The sequence below is a fragment of the Loxodonta africana genome, chromosome 10, assembly GCF_030014295.1.
Source record: "Loxodonta africana isolate mLoxAfr1 chromosome 10, mLoxAfr1.hap2, whole genome shotgun sequence".
Taxonomy (NCBI): Eukaryota; Metazoa; Chordata; class Mammalia; order Proboscidea; family Elephantidae; genus Loxodonta; species Loxodonta africana.
The window spans coordinates 85,610,874-85,632,388 of NC_087351.1; the positions used below are offsets into that span (position 1 = coordinate 85,610,874).

Here is a 21,515-nt window from a genome sequence, read left to right on the forward strand (position 1 = left end):
ACCCTCAGCCTACCCAGTGCAGTGCCTGCTGCCCAGTGCTCATGGCTCCTGTACAGATTGGGCTGCCCGCTGGTACTTCATTGCCTCGGTGGGCCAGTGTAACCGCTTCTGGTACGGTGGCTGCCATGGCAATGCCAATAACTTCCCCTCAGAGGAGGAGTGTGTGAGCAGCTGCCGGGGGCCCCAGCCTGGAGCCTCTGCCCAGAGCACTCACAGGGATGGAGGTCCTAGAGGCCAGCAGGAGGCCAGCAAGCAAAGGATGGGAGCCACAGTCCAGAGGAAGCCCTTGCCTTCCAGTAGCCTCTGGAGGCAAGACCAAGAGCCTGAGCTGGGGGAGGCCTCCCATACCCAGGCCATTGGAGAAGGGCCCTGGGGCCAGGAACGTGGACCCAGCATCCCTAGACTTGGTGGAGATGCTGGGCAGCCAGCACAACCCTCCATCAGCTCTTCGTATAGGTGAGGCCCACCACCTTACCCAGGTAGGAGGCAGGGAGCCCAAACTGGGGGCTGGGCCTGTATGAGCTAAAACCTGGAGGGAGCAGGCCCTGCCTTTCTCCCTCCCTAATCTCTAACCCTCCAAGCAGCCCTGCTGCGGCTTCTGAGACACAGAGACTTATCCTGCGTCAGGCAGCTAGTAGATGGTGGTGCTTGGATCCTTGACCAGGTCTTGCCAGCGCAGCTTGGGGCCTTTCTAGCTTGTTGGCAAGCCAGCCAACTTGTCCAAGCCTCGGTGTCTTTACTGTAACATGGTGATAGTATCACCTACCCTACATAGCTTATAGGTTTGGTGGGAGTCCCATTATTTATTACTTTCGGGACTGTGTCACATGAATGAGGGATTTGGGGAGATTAAAAACAAAATTGAAAAAACCCAAATTTTAAATTCCAAAGGGGTCAGGTGTGTAGTTTAATTCCTATGAATTCGATATGTGCTTCCCCACAGCCCCTTCCCACCCCTGGGCTTCTCACCTACCCTGTTGCTGAGGGACCAGGTTAAGGCGGCAATGCTCAGGGGATGGCAGGAGGGTGGAGGACAGACTCCTGTGTCTACGGGGTTCTGGAACTTGGCCCCCCAGGGACGCTCTGACCCCCACAAGTGCCCATGACATGATGGGTGTGGAGCTAGCTGTGTTAGACACACAGCTGCAAGGCTGGTCCTGGTCCAGGCACTCACACCAGGATGGCAGATTCTCACCTCCCACCTTTCCAGGATCAGCTTGGCTGGCTCTGAGCCCACCCTGGTGCAGGCTGCCCTGGGGCACTTGGTGCGGCTCTTCTGCCCAGATGACAGCTCCCTGGACCGCCATGCTGGGTGGCAGAAGGATGGCCGGCCTATCTCCTCTGACAGGTGTGTGTGACAGTCCTTCCCCAGCAGCACCCCCTTGATCTCCTATGGGACAGGAGGGGGAGTCCCCCAGGGGCCTCTGTGGGGCTATGGTCACCTCTGCTGGGAGCACCGGGCTTGAGGGAGCACCAGTGCTCACTGTTGCCCCCAGAAGCCTGGAGCTCAGCCGTTCCTCCTCCCCTACCCCATTCAGGCACAAGCTGCAGGCCGATGGCTCGCTGGTCATCAGCCCCCTACGGGCAGAGGACGCTGGCACCTACAGCTGTGGCAGCACCAGGCCAGACCTCAACTCCCAGAAGATCCAGCTTCGCATCACAGGTGTTTGAACCACCCCCACTGGATTCTCATGGGACTGGGTGGGAGGGCCAGGCAGCCCCGTGCTTGAGAGACCTGGCTGCTTCCCTGGGCCTGGGCATCCTTGTGACAGGTGACACACTCTCCAGAAGGGCTGGGGTGAATACCTGGCCCCTGTGGCCCTCATTCCTCCACGTGTCCTCCACCGGCCTCACGGCCTGCCCTTCCCTATACCGTCTTCTCCTCACAGCTCACCCCTTCCTTCTCCCTGCCTCACGACAGGGGGCGATAAGGCTGTGCTGTCTGAGGCTGAGCCAAGGCACTTCCTTCAGTCCAAGGACCCTGCCCACGGGGATGCTGGGGGCCTGGGAGCCGTCTCTTCCTCTCACCCACGGCCCACATCCAGGTAACAGCCCAGCAGCCCATCCTGCTCTCAGCCTCCCCGACCCTGGGTGGGTGAGGTCTCAGTGGGCGAGAGGAGGGGAAGGTGAATTGGTCACCAGGCCCTGTGTGCTGTGACCAGACAGGTGGGAATGGTGTGAGCCTAGGACCCAGGAACTGAGGGAAGGGAAGTGCTCTGGGGGGCAGAGGGCCCAAGATGGCTTTTCAGAGGAGGGCTGGAGCTGGCCTTAAAGAGTAGTTTGGTTTCAGAGGGGTTGTGGAGGACTGGAGCAGTGCTTGTTAAGGGCCTCGAGGCCAATGTGCAGGGTGAGGATAACAGGGATGTTGGGTGCTGTGTGTGTCTATCCAGCCAGCAGGTCGGGGAGGCTTGAGGGGGGGTGGTAGAGATGGCTTTTAGACTTTATGGATGGTGTCTTAACCAGAACACAAGGGTAGCTTTAGGAAGCTGAATCTGGCTGGAAGAAGGAGGGGTGCCGTGACATGTGCAGAGGTCCAGTCACCAGGCCTGGCTGCATGTGGGGGAGGCCCCTTATGACTGTAGGTGCTTGTTTTGTAGACTTCGTCTGGACCAGAACCAGCCTGGGGTGGTAGATGCCAGTCCAGGCCAGTGGATCCGGTTGACCTGCCGTGCAGAAGGCTTCCCACCCCCAGCTATTGAGTGGCAGAAGGATGGGCAGTCCCTCTCTTCTCCCAGGTTTATTCCATTCCTCTCCCCTACCTTCTGCCTCCAGCCCCATCCCATCTGTTGGGGGCCGTTGGGGGAAGGAGCTGCTGGGCAAAGGGCTCCTTGGGCAGAGCAACTTTTGGGCCCCTGGGCCTTCCGAGAGTGTGGTTAGTGGACGGAAGTAACCGACCGGCTCGCAGAAGTGATGGTTGAGGGAGGAAATGAAATCAGAGCCCATTTCCAGCTGTGGGCATGATAGCTAACATTTACTGAGTGCATACTGAGCGGGAAGAATCTTCTCTATTGTATAATCTGCAAAACAGCCATACAGAGGTAGGTGCTATTTTAACCCCGTTTGACACATGGAAACAGAGGCTTAATACCACACAGGATTTGCACCTACAAAATAAGTATATGAAAAACTAGAAACCCAGACTAGAATTACTTTTCTATCAGAACATTTGAAATGATTTGTCTGTTGCTATGCGTAAAAGCCAGGCATTTTCAAGTAAATCAAAAGAGGACATAATGGTCTAAGGCAGATGGACCCTCAGCCTCTCCACGGAAAGGAAAAGTCTGCCCCTCCCTCCATCCGCCCTGCCCTTCCCTTGACCTTGCCCCCACCCCATACCTGCCCCCTTGGGCTGGAGCCAGCTGACTGTGGTTGTCCCCAGGCACCAGCTGCAGCCCGATGGCTCTCTGGTCATCAGCCATGTGGCTGTGGAAGATGGCGGCTTCTACGCCTGTGTTGCTTTCAACGGGCAGGACAGAGACCAGCGGTGGGTCCAGCTCAGAGTTCTGGGTAAGGTGACAGTCCTGAGGAGAGGAGGGCAAGTAGGGGCAGTGGCCTCTGAGGTTAGGTGGCATGGGCTGGGGCAGGACTGGTGTAGTGGCTGATATTGCTCCCTCCTTGTGCCCAGGGGAGCTGACGATCACAGGGCTGCCCACTACTGTGACAGTGCCAGAGGGGGACACAGCCAGGCTGCTGTGTGTGGTGGCAGGAGAAAACGTGAACATCAGATGGTCCAGGTAAGACATCTTCCAGGCAAGTCCTGGCCCTCAGACCCCCCTACCTGAGGCTGTGCAGCCAGGCAGGGATGGGCCACCTTTCTGTGGTGGCAGGAGAAAGCGTGAACGTCAGATGGTCCAGGTAAGACTTATCTGCTGCTGTCACCACTGCCGCCTCCCTCATTCACCCACTCCTACCTCCAGGTCTGGTGCTAGGGGAGGGGCTGCAGTGCCCACATGCCCACATGAAGCTCTATAAGACCTCTCTCATTTCCATTGGTTGGGCCGCACCAGGGTTTCTCAACCTCTTTATTGTGGGCCCACAGCTGGGAGGCTGCCCTGTGCTTTGCTGGATGGTTTAGCAGCATCTCTGGCTTCTACTCACTAGATTGCAGTAGCATTCTTCCCACAAGTTGTGACAATAAAAAATGTCTCTAGGCTTAGCCACGTGTCCTCTAGGAGGCAAATTTTCTCTGGGGTTGAGAACCACTGGGCTATACTCAGTTTGGGGGACTTAAGTGGTCTTTTACCCCAGATCGAATGGTCTTTTATTTGTTCATTCATTTGTTCTGGAAACATTTTTTATCCTTCCCTCCCTGCAGTGTGTCAGGCCTAGGCTAGGCTCTGGGGATCCTGGGGTACTCCGAGCCCCAAGGCATTCCCAGGGGATCCTGGAGTAGTCTGACCCCCAGGGCATCCCCAGGGGATCCTGGGGTACCTTGAGCCCCAGGCAGGAGATGGTACTGTGTCCCAGGAGCTCCAAACAAGGTTTGTGCTAAGTGCTATCTGCACAGAGCAGTGTGAGGCTGCCACCAGCCTGGGGGAGTCAAGGAAAGGCTGGCCAGGGAGGTGACTTTGGCTGCATCTTGAAGGCTGTTGTGGAAGGAGCAGCAAGCACCAAGGTGGGTATTTGAGAGGTTATAGCAAGGTGGGAAGGGCCTGCACCCTGGAGGGGTGAGGTGACGGGGCTGCAGAGTTCAGCTGTGCAAGAGGAAGGCACAGGCTTTAGCGGAGGGTGGCTGGGAGCCTCTGGAGGTTTCAGCTGGTGCTCTGGGCCAGCCTTCTATGATCGGGCTCTGGCTGTCTGGCCTTTACCTTCAACTTGGCCTCTCCTGGATCTTCCCAGCAGCAACTGTGCTGGGGCTCCCCTGCCTCAGGACTACCCTCAGTTTCCCTGCCAACCCTGCCCTTCACAGCACAGCTGTCTGTCCTGATTGTCTCCACCTGTTTACCCCCTACTCACTCCTCAGACCACCCTCCCACTCCAGGGGTACTGCACTGGCCAGGGCTATCAACGACCTCTCCATTCCTAAGTCCACTGGACACACCTCAGTCCTTATATGATTTGAGTCTGAGTGCCCTTCCGCCAACCACTTGCTCCTTCTTGAAACATTCTGTCACTTGGCTCCGGGCACCACTGTATTCTGGTGTTCTCCTGTGCCTCTGGCTGCTGCTTCTAGGTTTTCTTGGCCAGCTCATCTTACGTATCCCTTAGATGTTGGTGCACCTTACGGTTCTGTCTCAGGTCCTGGTGGCCTTGTTCTGTAACTTCCCCTCGGGCAACCCTGTAGATGCAGTTTCTGGGAGCACTCAAGTATGATATACTACCTGGGTCCAGACTTTTCTCTTGAGCTCCAGACCTCAAATCCAGTGTCTCCTGGTATCTCAAAGAAAAGGTACCCCAAATTCAAAATGGTGGATAACCTCAGCCTTCCTGATCTGTACCCTGGATTTCCCTGAGTTGCAAGGGTACCACCATTAGCCAGTAACCCAGGCTAGAAACCTTTTTCCCTTGATTTCTTCCTCTCCCCATATCTGACCTTTATTTTACTACCTTTTTCATCTGCCCTGTGTGCATTGCTGCAGCAGCGTCTGGCCTGTCTCCCCCAGCCCACACTGCCATCAATGAGCCTGGCAAAATGCGAATCTCATGTCAGTTCCCGCTTGACTGAAATCCCCACAGCTCTCAGGATCCAGTCCAAATTCCTAGCAGAGTCTAAGAACCTGGTGACTGGCTCCTTCTCTCCAGCTTGGCCAGGTCCACTTTCTGCACTCACACTCCTTGCTCCAGCCCCAGCCTGCCTTCAAGTTCCTGAGTCTCTTGGTTCTTTCTCTCCATCAGCTGGCTGCCGCCTCCTCATCCTCAGGTCCTCCTCAGAGAAGGCTCCCCTGAGCACCTGCATTCCTCCCCCCTCCCCCACCCAGTGCCCCAAAGGCATGGAGTGCTTGTTTGTCCAGCACAAGGCCTGGTATCTAACCCAACTAAGAGACATTTGTTAATGAAAAGCCAGAATGGGATTCCTTTGTGGATAAGAAGCAAATGTACAAACTTAGATCAGTGTGCTTAGTTGGTTAACTTCACTTGCCTGTTATTTTGTTAACATTCCCGTATCTTTTTGATAGCCTATCTCTTCCTTGAGGCGAGGGTCATCTGCTGTTTGCCCACAAAGGGAGGGAGTCAATTGGCTCTGGAATGGCCTCTGATCAGCAGTATGGCCTCCCAGGGCCAGAAGACCTGGACAGCTGCCCCAGAGTCCCTTTCCTCACAGGAACGGGCTGCCCATGCGGGCCGACGGCCACCGTGTTCACCAGGCCCCAGACGGCACGCTGCTGATCTACAACTTGCAGGCCAGGGACGAGGGCTCCTACACATGCAGCGCCTACCGTGGGAGCCAGGCAGCCAGCCGCAGCACTGAGGTGAAGGTGGTCCCACCGGGTAAGGGGCGCTTGCCCACTAGGGGGTTGAAGGGGCGCGTCCCCAGGGCACTTGCTTATTCTCCAGGCCTGGAAGAATGTGTGCTGTGCAAGAGCGCAGGCTCTGCAGTCTGAGGGATTCTAGTTCCAATCCTGGCTCACTCTGCCGGTTACTAGTAGGGTAACTTGCAGCAGGGAGTGTAACCTTCCTGAGTCACTTTCTCGTATGTACAGTGGGGCCACTTCACCACCCTATAAGCTGGAGTGAGGGTGAAGGAAGTGTTGCTTAGGCTGGGCACCTGGTGCTTAACTGTTGTTGTCAGTTACCACTGAGTGGTTTCGGCTGATGCTGGTCTTATGTATAACAGAATGAAATGTTGCCTGGTGCACTGCCATCTTCAGGATTGTTGACATGCTCGAGTCCATTCTTTTAGCTACTGTGTACCGCATCCCAATCCAGGGGACTCATCTTCCAGCACTATTATCAGACAGTACTCTGTGGTGATCCATAGGGGTTTCACTGGCTAGTTTTCAGCAGTAGATCTCCAGGCCTTTCTTTCTGGTCTTAGTCTGGGAGCTCCCCTGGAACCTGTTAACCATGGGTGAACCTGCTAGTATTTGAAGTACTGCTGGCATAGCTTCCAGCATCATAACATGTAGGCCACCACAGTACAACAAATTGATGGGTGGTGGAGTGCTTAATAGATGTTTAGTATCATTGTTTAAAAAAAAAAAAAATTTAGACTGGTTTTATTCTGAGAAACAGGATTGGCTGGAATGTCATTATAACATTTAAGGCAGACCATTCAAATCTATCCATTCTAATTGTTGTTAGGTGTAGTGAAGTCGGTTCTGATGCACAGTGACCCCATGCAAAACAGAACGAAACCCTGCCTGGTCCTGCACTGTTCTCAGTCATTGCTATGTTTGAGCCCATTGTTGTAGCCACTGTGTCAATCTATTTCGTTGAGGGTCTTCCTTTCTAATTAAAGTGGCAAAAAGTGGTCCTGTATTTATGGCCTTTTGACTATATAACCCAGAGAGGGAAAGGGCAGAGATTATCATCACTGTTTTACAAATGACACAGCTATGCAGACAGTTTAAGTGATGTCGCATAGCAAATTAGTGGCCAAGTTGAGATTAGATCCCAGGTCTTTTGACTTCCCCTATTTTTATTAAGCTATTGCACCTGTAATTCAATGGAATTTTACCTGCATTATTCAGTAATTTGGTATTTTAGTATTCTCTAGCTCCTGCTCTGAGTCACTGCTGCATCATATTTCAACAAATCTAAATGCCATATTGTAAGATGCATTATTGTACCAGTAGGAAAAAAAAATGCAGCCAATTAAATGGCACAATGCTAAAAAAAAAAAAAAAAAAAAATTTTTTTTTTCAGATACTGTCAATTAAGATACAGTCCAACTTGATGTTAAAATATGAAAATAAGTGCAGCTCAGAATTGGTGAACTGTAGTGTTCAAACTTACCAGAGTTCTATGTTCAACTAAGTCAGAGGGATGGGGGACAGGTATTTCGCATTCCGCCTGCTTTCCTATGTACCTGCGGCCCTGGTTACCAACTGAACAGCAGGGTGGTGCCCCGGTCTGAGCAGCTGGTCTCACCTGGCCTGATGGAGACCTCAGGCGAGAGGGTGCCAGGGCCCTTCTGGTGTTGCCCTGCTCTGATGTTCATGGCTGTCAGGCCCATAGTGCCCCACCAGGAGCACTCCTATACTCAGGGTGTTGTCTTTCAGGGTGGGGAGCCTGTGTTTGAGGTTGAAGGTCTGTGGTTACAATGTTGCTTAGTGAGCCTGGATGGCACTTAAGCTTCCTTTGTGAGCTCCCTAGGGCAGTGATTGTAACCCGTGTCCCCAGGGCCTGGCCCAGTGCTTGGCACTCCGCAGGTGCTCAGATTCTTGGTGACTGAGTGCATGTGTGAAGGAATGATGGCATTACTCTGGTGACAGCACCCTGCTACAGGGGCTACTTTTCTACCTCTATCATGTACATAAATTTGATCTTGTCTGGGTATTACCCAAACCCACAAGACTAAACCAAAATTCAGATTTACTCAGAGAAAGGGAGCTGTTAAGCCAGTAGTCATGTTTTTTATATACATGTCTAAGGAGCCCTGGAGCAGTGGTTAAGCGCTCTACTGCTAACCAAAAGGTCAGTCATTCAAAATCACCAGGCACTTGGTGGAAGAAAGATGTGCAGTCTGCTTTTGTAAAGATTACAGCCTTGGAAATGCTATGGGGCAGCTCTATTCTGTCCTATAGGGTCACCATGGGTCAGAACTGACTCGAAGGCAATGGGGTTTTTAAAAAAATATACATGTCAATGTGGGAAAACAAATTATTCACTTGCTTGACGATGAAGTCCACTGGGGCTCCTCATGATGTGTTGGTGCCAAGCTACAATGGTCTGATGGATAGGACACTCATGCCTTCAGTCAGGCCGCCCTTCTCCAGCCCTCCGCTGGACAAGTTTGCCAACCTTAGATATTTGGGGGACACCTTGCCTGAGCTGTATGCAGTGCCTCTCCTCTCCTTAGCTGTATTCATTCCCTGGTTAGGCTGCCAATATCTGCTCTCATCCATTGTGTCTTTTTTTAGGGTCACACAGCTTGAGGCTGCCTCACTTGGCCCTATTCATGGTTTGGTGGCATACTGGAATTACTGTGTTAGCATTAGCGTGGGGGAGCCTTGGATTAGTCACACTCTGGTGTAAAGGACTTGGTTCTACTGTGAAGACTTCTCAACCTTTTTGCCTAAAAGACTGGGGTGAGGAACAGAAACTAGTGTAGGAATAAAACACAGAGTCACCTACTATGGCCCAGTCCCATTTTTTAAATAGCAGGGAACTGTGCTATGTGGGCAAAAAAGTATGTTAAGCACTTGAATTTTAGCTGTGGTTACTACAGGCCCAGGTGCTGTTTTAAGTGTCTGACAAGGTATTAACTCATTTACTTTTTGAAACGTCCCTATGAAGTAGATGCTATTATTATCTCCATTTTATAGATGAGGAAACAGAAGCACAAAGAGCTTAAGTAACTCCCCCCAAGTCACCCAGCTGGTTAAGTGGCAGAGCCAGGTTTAGGTGCAGACAGTCTGGCTCTTGAGCTGCTGGTCTAACCACTGTGATGATCACCTGCTAACTGTCTGGCCCTATGAGAGGCCCAGACTCTGCAACAGCTAAGACAGCTGATAACAGTTACTGACATTTTGAAACAATATACATAAATGGCTTGCTATTTATGTAAATGTAAATAGTACTAATTACTCTTCGTCTTCTTGTTACACTGAGCAACCAAGCCTTTCTAAGGTCATTCATTGGTTAGGTATAGTCCTTCAGTTGTGTCGTGGGAGGGAGCAATGGGAGAGAGGATGAAGATAAAGCCTCCCTAACTCCATGAGGTCCGATTTCAGGAAAGGTGCAGCTGGCCTAAACTAAGCCAAGTCCTTAAGAGCCAGAAAGAAAAAGGAAATGAAATAGATAAGGCCACTTCAGTCCTAAGATGAAGCAGCAGAGACAGCTCAAACAGGGATTTGGAAGATACGGAAGCTCCTAGAAGATGGCAGGTGAATTCAGAGGGGAGGCTCAAGGGCAGTGTTCCCAGTACAGCATAATGGCTGTGGTTGAGGCTCTTTTCCTAACACCTTGCTGAATACTTAACTGCCTTCTCTGGGGGAAGTAGAAAAACTGGGAAGACAGGAAGCCAAGTGACTAAGGTAAGCTGGGGATATAGAAGCCACAAAGCTTGTGGGGCTGGAAGGGAGAACACAGGCCAGCTCTTGCCAACACAAAGTTTTTTTTTACTTTGTAATTTCATCCCTCTCATCCTCCTAATCCCGAAGCCAAAGCCGTTATCATTGAGCTTCTCAGGGGTAGGATAGGGAGTTAGCATCAAGAGATAGCTAATCATCTAGTTAACAAATATTTGGGGGGTCTCCTGTGGGCTGTGCACGGGGCTGAGGCTACAAAAAGAATAACAGGGGAGGGGAGCACTGCATGTTAAAGTGAGGCCAGCAAGCTGGTAGAAACTAATCCCTGGTAGTTCTATAAACCAAACCCATTGCCTTCGATTCAGTTCCGAGTCACAGTGACCCTATAGGACAATGCAGAACTGCCCCATAGGGTTTCCAAGGAGTGGCTGGTGGATTTGAACTGCCAACCCTTTTGGTTAGCAGCCTGAGCTTTTAACAGCTGTGCCACCAGGACTCTGGTAGTTGTACAGACGGGTGTTAAAAGGTTACAGATTTAATGTACCTTTTTGAACCTAGCAGTTACAATGCTGCTTTCCTTTTAAGGAAATGCAGTGGTAGGTGAGGAAATTCTCCTGTGCTTCCCCACACACTGTGCTTCCCCACTACTCTCTCCCTTGTTGTTTTGCAGCACCGGCTCCCCAGCCGAGGGACCCTGGCAGGGAGTGCATCGACCAGCCTGAGCTGGCCAACTGTGATCTGATCCTGCAGGCCCAGCTCTGTGGCAATGAATATTACTCCAGCTTCTGCTGTGCCAGCTGTTCCCGTGTCCAGCCTCACACTCAGCCCATCTGGCAGTAGGGATGATGGCTCCGAGGGCCAGCCTCAAAACAATTCACAGTACTGGGAAACGGGGAAGATAAACTCTCGGCCTCCTCTCTGATTGACAATGGATTTTTGGAGACGCTGCCCTTTCAAAAACTCACCAAGAGTCTAGCCTTGACAGTAACAACAGCCTTCCCTGTGGTCTTGCAGCAGTGCTTGCATCTCGGACATAACCTCAGGCTGCTGCTGACTGTAGAAGAGGAATCTATTTGGATAAAGACCACCTTTATTTACAACTTTCTCTACAAGTTCTGTCACGCAGGATCAACCCACTGTTTTACAGCAAGCTGTTAGGGATCGCACTTGAATTAAAGATGAGTGGGAGGTATGTACTGTACTGTTAGTTGCTGTCGGGTTGGGGCTGACTCATGGCTCCCTCCCATGCATCTCAGGAGGCGGCGCTGCCCAGTCCTGTGCCATCTCCACGATCAGCGGTATGTTGGAGTCCATCCTTGTGGCTATTGTGTCAATCCCTTTCACTCAGGATTTCCCTCGTTTTTGCTGACCTCCCACTTTACCAAACATGATGTCATTTTCTAGCGATTGATCTTTCTGATGATGTGTCCAAAGTATGCATGCCAAAGTCTGGCCATCCTCACTTCTAAGGAGCATTCTGTTGTACTTCTTCTAAGATTCATTTGTTTGTTTTTTTGGCAGTCCACGGTGTATTCAATGTTCTTTGCTAACACCACAGTTTGAACGCATCAATTTTTTCATTGTCCAGCTTTCGCGTGCATTTGAGGCGACTGAAGAGACCATGTCAAGTGCCCCTTACTCATCAAAGTAGCTCTGCTTTTTAGAACTTTAAAGAGGTCTTTTGCCACAGATTACTCAATGCAATAAGTCATTTGATTTCATGACTGGTGCTTCCACGGACACTGATTGTTGTTCCAAGTAAAATGAAGTCATTGACTTCAATTTTTTTCTCCACTCCAGCTGTGAGGATTTTTGTTTTCATGTTTAGTTGTAATCCATACTGAAGGTTGTAGTCTTTTGACTTTCTTCAGTAAGTGCTTCAAGCTGTCTTCATTTTTGGTAAGCAAGGTTGTGTCATCTGCATACTGCAGGTTGCTAAATGAGTCATCCTCCAATCCTGATGCCACATTCTTCGTACAGCCCAGCTTCACAGATTTCTTCAGCTTACAGATTGAATAACTAAGGTAACCATATACCTTTTCAGTTTTGAAACCTTTGTTCTGTTTGAATGACCGCCTCTTGATCCATGTACTGGTTCCGTATGAGCACACTTAAGTGTTCTGGAGTTCCCATTCTTTTTAAGGTTATTTATATTTATCAACACAGTTGAATGTCTTTATATAGTCAATAAAACACAGGTAAACATCCTTCTGGTATTCTCTGCTTTCAGGCAGGATCCATCTAACATCCAAAATGATATCCCTCATTTCATATCCGCTTCTGAATCCGGTGTGAACGCCTAATAGTTCCCCATAGATGTATGGCTGCAGTAATTTTTTTATTATCTTCAGCAAAATTTTGCTAGCATGTGATATTAATGAATATCGTTCAATAATTTCAGCAGTCTGTTTCATTGCCTTTCTTTTGGAATGGACACAAATATGGATCTCATCCAGTCAGTTGGCCAGGTAGCTGTCTTCCAAATTTCTTGTCATAGACAAGTGAGCGCTTCCAGCATCTTAATTGGTATTCTGTCAGTTCCTGGAGCCTTGTTTTTTGCCTATGCCTTCAGTGCAGCTTGAGGGTCTTCCTTCAGTACCAGCGGTTCTTGGTTATATGCTACCTCTTGCAACGGTTGAATATCAACCAATTCTTTTTGATACAGTGACTGTGTATTCCTTCTATCTTTTTGATAAATCTTAGGTCATTCAATTTTTTTGTCCACAGAATCCTCCAGTAATGCAACTTGAGGCTTGACTTTTCAGTTCTTTCAGCTTGAGAAATGTCCACTGTGTTCTTCCCTTTTTGGTTTTCTAACTCCAGGTCCACATTTCGTCATAATACTTTTACCTTGTCTTCTCAAGCTGACCTTTGAAATCTTCTGTTTGCCTTTTTTACTTCATTTCTTCCATTTGCTCTAGATACCCTGTGCTTAAGAGCAAATTTCGGTCTCTTCTGATATCCATTTTGGCCTCTTCCTTCTTTCCTGTCTTTGTAATAACCTTTTGATTTCTTCATGTATGTCTTCCCCTAACTCTTCTGGTCCTTGGTGTTCAGTGTGTCAAGTCTATTCTTGAGATGGTCTTTAAATTCAGGTGGGATGTATTCAAGGTCACAGTGTGGCTCTTATAGCTTTGATTTTCTTCAGCTTCACTTTGAACTTGCACATGAGCGATTAACTGATGGTCTGTTCCACAGTTGGCCCCTGGCTTTGTATTAACTGATGATTGTATCTGTTTCCACAGATATAACAGATTTGATTCCTGTGTAACCCATCTGGTGTAGTCCACATGTATAATCATTGATTATGTGATTGTTGTTGAAAAAAAGTATTTCCAATGAATAAACTGCCGGTCATAAGGGGGACACCAACTCCTGCTGTGTCAGGGCAGTATTCTTTGACCTCAGATAAAAAGATTTAGTTCCAGCAAACAGTGGGCCATTGTTCTAGTCACTCTCACTCTTCTAGGTAGTAGTGCAGCAACAAGCTTTAAATCCTCTCTGTGCATAGGTTAACTGTATGATGTTTGTAAAAGCTCTCAGCAAAGTGGAATACAATGTAAGGTTTCAGTATAGGAATTTGTGATGAAAGAAGAGCAGTTGGCACTATTATCTGAGCGCGAACAAAGTGGAAAGGCTCGTTCCTGTCGTCAGGAAGCTGGACTCTGAAGCCCTCCTTCTGAGGCTGACATGCAGAGCCTGGCTGTGGGGGGATCATCTCAAACCTATAGAGTGCTGATGGGCCTGCTCTGTACAGGGACCAGCAAGGAGCCTCCTCCTCAAGCAGGAATCTGTGGAACAAAATGTTTGCTGCCACATAAAAATGAGCATGTTATTAAAAATAGCCAGGGGGAGATGCCAACGGGAAGACGACAATTAGATAACAGGGAAATTGTTTCAGAAATGGTTTGAGTTGAGGAAAGTCATTCTTTGCCTCTTACAACCTCCAATTCCTCACTGCTTAAACGAGAGGTATGCACTCAATGAGCTTCCAAGTCCCTGTCCAGTTTAACCTTCTACAAGTCCTCCAGAGGACGGGCTGGGCCTAGCAATAGAGGTTATTCTTGTACCCAGGAAAGACAAAAGCATTATAGGGACTAAAGCTCTGAAAGGTGACTTTATTACCAACACACTGGCTGGAAAAGAGACAAACTGCATCATAAACTGCATCATGGGTGAGTGATACTTTTTGGTCTGCCTCTCATTTAACAAAAGAAATGTGGGTCAGGGGCAGAGGTATTTTTTCCATTTAAAAAAACATTGAGAATCACTCCTTTCATCATTTATCATGCTTGGTTTTGCGACAGAAATTGGAAAATAAGGGTTACTTTCTTGGACTCCCCAGTTTCTTCATCTGAACCAGAATTTAGCCTACTGGCGAACATACTTCAGAAGGTAAGATTAAATTTAGCTTACTCTTTGCAGCGAGCTAAGGTTAGAGATGAGAATAAAACTCTAGACCAATGGTTCTCAACCTTCTTGCGTAGGGAGCTTATAAAAAAACAACCCGGGGTTCCAACCCCACTAGAGATTTTGGTTTAACAGACCTGGGTTGTGGGCTGGGCATTACTATTGTAAAAGTTCTCCAGGGAATTCCAGTGTGTAGCCAAAGCTGAGGATCACTGTTCCAGGCCTGGGCTCCCAAACTGTAAAGTGCATGTGAATCACCTGGGGACCTTGTTAAGATTCTGAGTCAGGAGGTCTGGGTGGGGTGCAAGAGTCTGACTTAGGGATATACACAGGCTCACTCAGCCCAAAGTATGAATGAAAATATGAATTTTAAGGGTATATTAGTTCCAATGAAAGATTTTCTAGCTGCCACTAGAGATCAGCAAAGGAGAGAGAGAGAGAAGACCAAAAAGAACACATTTGCTGATAAAGAAAAGGGGAAAGAACAGCTCTTCATGGGCAAATCTTCTACCACGAACATTTATTTTTGTTAAAGCAGATTATAAATCTCATCAGTACAAATATATATAACTTACATTTGATTGTAAGGCCAACGTTTAAAAGTAAAAATGAGATGGGATCTCATGTTGTTACCAGAGGTCAAGTGGCTGCAACTGGCAATGGGATTTTTTGCTAACCAAAACCGGGGGAAAACACACAAAGCGAGTAAAAACCAGAATCCCCATCCCCACAAAACTCAGGGAAACAATTTAATGGACAAAACAAAACCCATCAAACTAAGACCAACGTAACGACCTGACACAGTAACCTGCGTTCCCGTCTGTGGATATGATTATGTAACTGTCATATTAGTGTTAAAAAAAGGTAAAGGATTAACATAAGGAAATTACATATTCTCTATAGAGCATATTTAGATTCCATTAAAGTAATGACATTAGAATTTTTTAAGTTTAAAACCAGGACAATACTGCTCTTTCATTTTCTTTATTTAAAACTACGACCTAGTGACTGTATTGGTCATAAGCATGATTGTTGCTGCAATGTGCTACTTACAATGAACGATACTGAAGATACTGAACAAACTAGGGACCCCCTCTGCCACCTTCAGCCTTTCTTTTTTTTTTTTTACTTCAGTAGGCATCAATGATAAATCAATCTTATGTACAATTTCTTACAGCTAACCCTTTTACCTTTGGCAAGATTACTTACAACTCATACAACTTTTTAATGTTGAACTATTTAAAATAGTCTAAGTGCATAAAAATAAAGATTTTGGCTTTTTTGATATATATAATATTTATTCTCTTACTCAAAATGGAAGCTCAACTTTATCTCCAAAATATAGCTCTGCTGGGCAGCTGCTGACATGCCCTCCCGGGAATCCTGGCCACACAGCCTGCCCCTCTCTTACCCGGCCTGAGCATAAGCCAGTCTGTTCTTGATCTCTAAGACAGGCCAGTACTGAGGAGGCAGGTGAATGGCCTGAAAAACAAAGGGAGATCGTTTTGCTTCCTGTTGTATTTTATATTCCAGTAAATGTGCTTTGAATACAGATTCCTGTTTAGATACTTCTGCCTCTCTGTTTCCAGAGACTTGTAAGGAGATGATGGAGGACAGAGGGCAACATTCCTTGACTTATTTAGCCTAACTGCAAGGCAGCTCTTCTCTAGAAATGGGTTTCCCCACTTCTTTCAAAATCACCCCTTGCTGTACTCTGTGCCTGGACTTGTCCTGGGGACCTTTGGGATTACTGAAAAGTACTGATCAGGAAGACAGAGTCCCCTTTGTGCCTTTGACCTCCACCCTTGCCTAAGTACAAACAAGATGCATACGCCATAGGGACAGCTTAAAGTTCAATTTCAAATGTCTTCTGTAAGTCACTGGAGAAAGGGTTGGTGGGGGATGGGTTAGTACGCTGCTTGGACTTGCTCTCTAATGCAGCCCACTGCACTTCGAAAGGATCCACAGGGCAGGTGCCTGCAGGAACCTCTGTGTGCTTGTCTCCTGAGGCCAACCTGCCATCGTCTACGCCATTGAAAGCTGCAGAACCGTTGAGGTGCTGAGCAGAAGGCTTAAAGAAGGGACTGGCGGTAGCGCTGCTTGTCTCATACTGAGGGAATGTCTGCTGCTTGACCAGGCTGGGTGACTGATGGGGATGGGCAGCCTGAGGATGGCCTGCAGTGCCAAACACGTTGGCTACCATCTGGGAGGGAGTGATGCCCACCACAGGCACATTAGGGGCTGGATAGGGCATCCCGTTGGCCACAGGATAGGACTGGGTGGGGACAAAGGCTGGCTGCAGGGGTGGAACCACACCGACTGGCACAGGCTGAGAGGTGAGGAATGCATTCCCTTGGAAAGGCGATGCTGGCTGGGAGATGGCAGTGGGTGGAGGAGGCTGGAGAACTGGCTGCAGAGGGGCAGCTGAAGCCTGGGGCTGCTGAACTCGGACGTTCTTGGACACTTCTTCTAACCAGCGGTCAGCCTCAGAGGGAGTGCGTCTGTGACCAGCGTGGAAGAGACCTGGAGAGGCAGCACCCGAAGATTGACCCCACTCGGTCCCTGTAACCAACAAGATGAAAAGTGACAAAAGAATCAGGCATTAGGAGCTTCTTTCCTTGCCTTATAACCTTGATTATTTGAATGATTCTAAGATGCAGAACAAGTCTGCCTAATAGACATTTTGTGCTTTTGGTAGGTGGGAAGAAAGTCTCTGTTACCAGCTGAGGAGGTTTCCTGCAGAGACAGAGAGAACCTGTCAGACATGCTGCTGTCTCAGAAAGCCAGGGACGTTGAGGAGCTGTTTAGATGTGGCTCAAACATATTGAACCAAGGCAGCTGTCTGGCATTGGAAGATTTCTCCATTGCCATGGCTCATGTACAGCTCAGAAATGAGCCTGCATGGGTGCTAAAGGGCCTGAGGTGATTCCCTTCTACTCTATTAGGGCAAAAGGAAAATAACCAGTGACCTCATGCTGTACCCTGCTGGCCCCTGCCTGGTTTCCAGACACATACTGTCTTTCTTGTGAACTGCCTTTACTACTATTTTTAAAATTTTAGGTTTTATGGTTAATAAACATTCACTATAGAAAAACTCATTCACTGCCATCGAGTCAATTCCAACTCATAGCAATGCTATAGGACAGAGTAGAACTGCCCCATAGAGTTTCCAAGGAGCGCCTGGTGGTTTCGAACTGCCGACATCTTGGTTAGCAGTCGTAGCACTTAACCACTACACCACCAGGGTTTCCATAGAAAAACTAGAAAAGCAAAGACAGTGCCAAAGACTCACTTTTTTGTAGGCCCGCCATTGCAGGAGTCAGGGTTCACCCTTCCCACAGGCATGTCCACAAATCACCAAATCCAGTGACGGACTCTAGGGGCAGGGCCAAGGAATCTATTTTATAAAAGCTCCAGGGTGGTTCTGTTCTGTAGACCTAGTTAAGAACCACCAATCTAACTTCTTTTGTCCCTTTCCGTCACCATTGTTTCTTAATAGCAGTTTACTCCAGGAGGGAACATCCGTTTCCTAAAGAAATTCCTTCTTGATTCCTACTCAGGTAAATGGGTGATTTTAAAACCACATCATGTATCTGATCCCAGAGTCCTCACCACATCTGTGGCCACCTTACCCGAATGTATGGCTGCAATTTCCTTGTTAGCAGCATCAGGGGCATGGGCCCAAGGGTTGGTTTCACGCACAGGCATTGCTACAGGTGCTAGAGCAGTATGGGCTGGCTTAGCAGCAAGCACATGGAAGGCAGGGTCAGTGCCATTAGCTACAATGGGAGCAGACAACATCGATGGAGTTAATTCATGCAGGGTGTGTACCAGTGACCCCTTGGAGCTGGGTCAGTCAGGCCAATGTGCAATACTGGTGTAACAGATAAACATAAGACAGAAAAATTGGTGTTGGGATAACCATGCCATCTTGCAATGGATACATACACATTTCAGCAAAGATAGAGGTTGTCATTAAACTCGCTACACTGATAAAGTCAAATGACTATTCTTGGAAGACATGTGCATGAAGGAGAGGAAACGAAGCCTACCAAAACACTATTTCAAATCTACTTGAAGAGAGTTGCTGTGTCTTAAAAGCAGCAAAGATCTAACTATTCTAGATGTGGTTTAGCCTTAGGTATGATGAAATAGATCAAATTGTGCCAACAGTAATAACAATGGGTAAAATATAGTAACAAAGTACTATGCTAATAGTACTTTAAATGCATCATTTTATTAGTTCTCTCAAAAACCGCATGAGATAGGAATTATCCTCATAGATGAAGAATCAAATTTGGTATATTTTAATTTGCTTAAAGAATCAATTTCATCTTTTTTCCTCCTCAGATTATAATGTTCATAATATCTCAAAGTACCTACTATTCTTTCCTTATCTCACTTTATTAAAATCCCCTTGCTCTTTTTACACCAGATATCTATTCAGTCAGTTTCTACTCCTTAGCCCCAGGTCTCTATCACAATTTAGTATGGCGCAGACAAGGAGGCACCGTCCCCACCCTACACTGTAATCATTCCCTCTTTGGGTCTGGGCAACCATGCTTATGGTCTTGGTGTTACCCAGGGCCTGTTTTTAAAAGCCTATCTCACCCACAGACTGGGAGCTCCTTAAAGGTATGGAAAGGACTATGTTCTATTCAATTTAGTACAATCAGTGCCTAGTAAACAGGCACAGAGTCAGTAAAATGTTAACAGTATCACATTGAGAAAAAGACCTGGGTATAAATCCTGCCTGTGCAACTTTGGGCAAATTACTTAATTTCCGTGAACCTCATTTTTTGTATCTGTTCAAGGGATTATTGTAGAGATTAAATGAGATAATACACTAGTCCTTACCACACGTGGCAGGCATCAATTGCTAAGTGCTCAATAAGTTGTATCTTCTTCTAACTGGTGCTATAAATGTCTATTTAAAACATGGGACTCCCTGGAGGAAATGCATGTAGTAGCTTCCTCCAACAGGAGCGGGGTACTGTCTCCACAGCACAACTTGAGTGCCCTGGTTCTTTCTCTGAGCTTTTTCCCAAAAGAAATGGAGCTCAAATTCTAAAGGAAGACTAATTTAAAAGCCTATAATTTAAGTTATATGAACTCTTTGCTGATCTCTAAGTCAATACAAACTATTAACTCACAGTATCTTTGCAAACAACTTTTAGTAACTCTTCAATGCCACAAAGGCAAACTTAAGGACACTAGCTGTAGATGATGAAATGAACTAAAGAGCCAAAGAGGTGCCTTTTCTTTAGGCCTAGTCTCTTACGGCTGGGCACAGACTAGGCAAGCCCAGGGTTTCTCTGTGCTGTTGACATTTTGGGCTGGATAATTCTTTGTTGGGGAGGGGCAGACTATCCTGTGCATTGTAGGATATTTAGCGTTATTCCTGGCCTCTTTACCCAACTAGATGGCCATAGCATCCCTCCCAAGTTGTGACACCCGAGAATGTTCCCAGATCATGCCTGTTAGGAGCAAAATTGCCCCCGGTTGAGAACCACTGTCCGAGAGAAGACTTGACATTAGAACCAATTCTGACGACTGCTGCTTCTGGAAAGCTGGCTGGATAATGCTGACCCTTAACTGACAAGTGGCAGATAAAGTGGGGGGATGCAACTACAGAAGCTCCTCACAGAATGGGATGAAGAAAGGTATGTACATGCAAAATGAGGGATGCTGACATCTTAGGAAGCAAGAAGGGGAGCAAAGCACAAAGACACTGTCAGACAAAAATGAGCAAGTGTGTCAAACAGGGAAAATTAATGGATCTGACCAGTTCTTGGGGAAGCTCAGGATGCCGACTTAAAGTTAGTGAGCAGTTAAATAAAAGTACTAGTTTCAAAGAGAGCAGCTAGTAGGTCAAGAGGGCACAAACCTTGAAAGGTAGGAGACTGTGGTGCCACCACTGTCACTGGCTTGGTCATTGGGGCGGATGAGAAGGGATCCTCAGAGGGTGTGCTGAAGGCATTGGTGATCTGCGAACACAGGGAACTGATGCTCTCTGCTTCCCCTTCTACCTCTGGCACTGCAGGCAAAGAGACATGGGCTCCAGACAGGAAAACTGAATACTCCCAAATATTTAACAATATGACACCAAATCTCTTATTTGTGGAAGAAAGTGTATTAACTCCCAGGTGATATAAGCAGCTTTAGAAAATTTACGAATCATAATTTTCACTGGCTTTTCAGATGGGAAAGTATAAAATGTCAACAATTCATGTACTAGGGTATAATTTTCCTCCCTTGCAAATTCCCAAATTTCTTTATTTCCTCTCCTCTGTGACACCGTTGAGAGCTTGGTGTTCTCTTTTTGTGCTAGATGTTCAGCTGGATAGATCTTTCTAGAAGACATCTGCAACCCGTGTGCCTTCTAATCAATTCCTAAGGCTGTGGCCTAAGTTCTGGAGCCATTTAGTGATTCTTTCAGAAAAATGGGTCAAAGAAAGGGGTACCAGTGGGTGTTCAGTGCTTTTCTCTGTAATAAACTCTCCCAACACCATCGCTCTCAATTTTCTCCAAGGTTGCTAGCACCAAATATATGAACTGTGATAACACGATAAAATGAATTGAGGTCTGGTACTCTAGAGACTGTTCTTAATACTGACTCTGGGATAATTCTGTCTCACTGAGGAAGCTAATTATGCATGCTGAATCTTTGTTTGCTCATCTGTAAAAAGAGATTAGTAGTTTTTGCTCCTCATCTGCCCCAGAGGTACCTGAAGTGTCTGGAGTTTCAGCTTTTATAGAAATTGAAAGCTAGAAAGACCTGCGGTAATCCTGTAGTCCAACTTTTCTTTAGGCCTAGTTTCATTTGTCAAAAACACTTTACTCTCCTGAAACAGTGCTTCCTCGTATTCTGTCATAGCAATGGCTCAACATATCTCAGAGGGAAGTAAAATAGGGCCCAATAAAAGCACCGACCAGATCTGACACTTTAGCTCTGATCTTATGATGAGGATA

At 47.5% G+C, this 21,515-nt stretch overlaps 2 protein-coding genes across 10 annotated transcripts in view; one reads left to right on the plus strand and one right to left on the minus strand.

Annotated features, from left to right (window-relative positions):
* The window catches only part of PAPLN (papilin, proteoglycan like sulfated glycoprotein), a 37,163-nt gene extending 23,658 nt beyond the window's left edge, over window positions 1-13,505 (plus strand). Inside the window, exons 19-27 of the mRNA XM_010588727.2 lie at window positions 9-456; window positions 1,211-1,348; window positions 1,539-1,663; window positions 1,922-2,045; window positions 2,598-2,735; window positions 3,380-3,507; window positions 3,626-3,734; window positions 6,263-6,429; window positions 10,804-13,505. Of these exons, the coding sequence (XP_010587029.1) occupies window positions 9-456; window positions 1,211-1,348; window positions 1,539-1,663; window positions 1,922-2,045; window positions 2,598-2,735; window positions 3,380-3,507; window positions 3,626-3,734; window positions 6,263-6,429; window positions 10,804-10,973 (1,547 nt within the window). The 3' untranslated portion in view covers window positions 10,974-13,505. The remainder of the gene's footprint in view (window positions 1-8; window positions 457-1,210; window positions 1,349-1,538; window positions 1,664-1,921; window positions 2,046-2,597; window positions 2,736-3,379; window positions 3,508-3,625; window positions 3,735-6,262; window positions 6,430-10,803) is intronic.
* A 1,541-nt stretch (window positions 13,506-15,046) lies between these two features.
* Window positions 15,047-21,515, minus strand: part of NUMB (NUMB endocytic adaptor protein) — a 186,310-nt gene continuing 179,841 nt past the window's right edge. For 7 of the 9 annotated variants that reach the window (XM_003408749.4, XM_010588730.3, XM_003408748.4 and 4 more), the window contains 3 exons: window positions 20,431-20,580; window positions 18,176-18,322; window positions 15,047-17,105 (listed from right to left, as the gene is read on the minus strand). In XM_003408749.4, coding sequence (XP_003408797.1) covers window positions 16,390-17,105; window positions 18,176-18,322; window positions 20,431-20,580 — 1,013 coding nt within the window. In that variant the 3' untranslated portion in view covers window positions 15,047-16,389. The remainder of the gene's footprint in view (window positions 17,106-18,175; window positions 18,323-20,430; window positions 20,581-21,515) is intronic. The other 2 variants (XM_003408751.4, XM_003408750.4) reach the window with 1 other exon arrangement.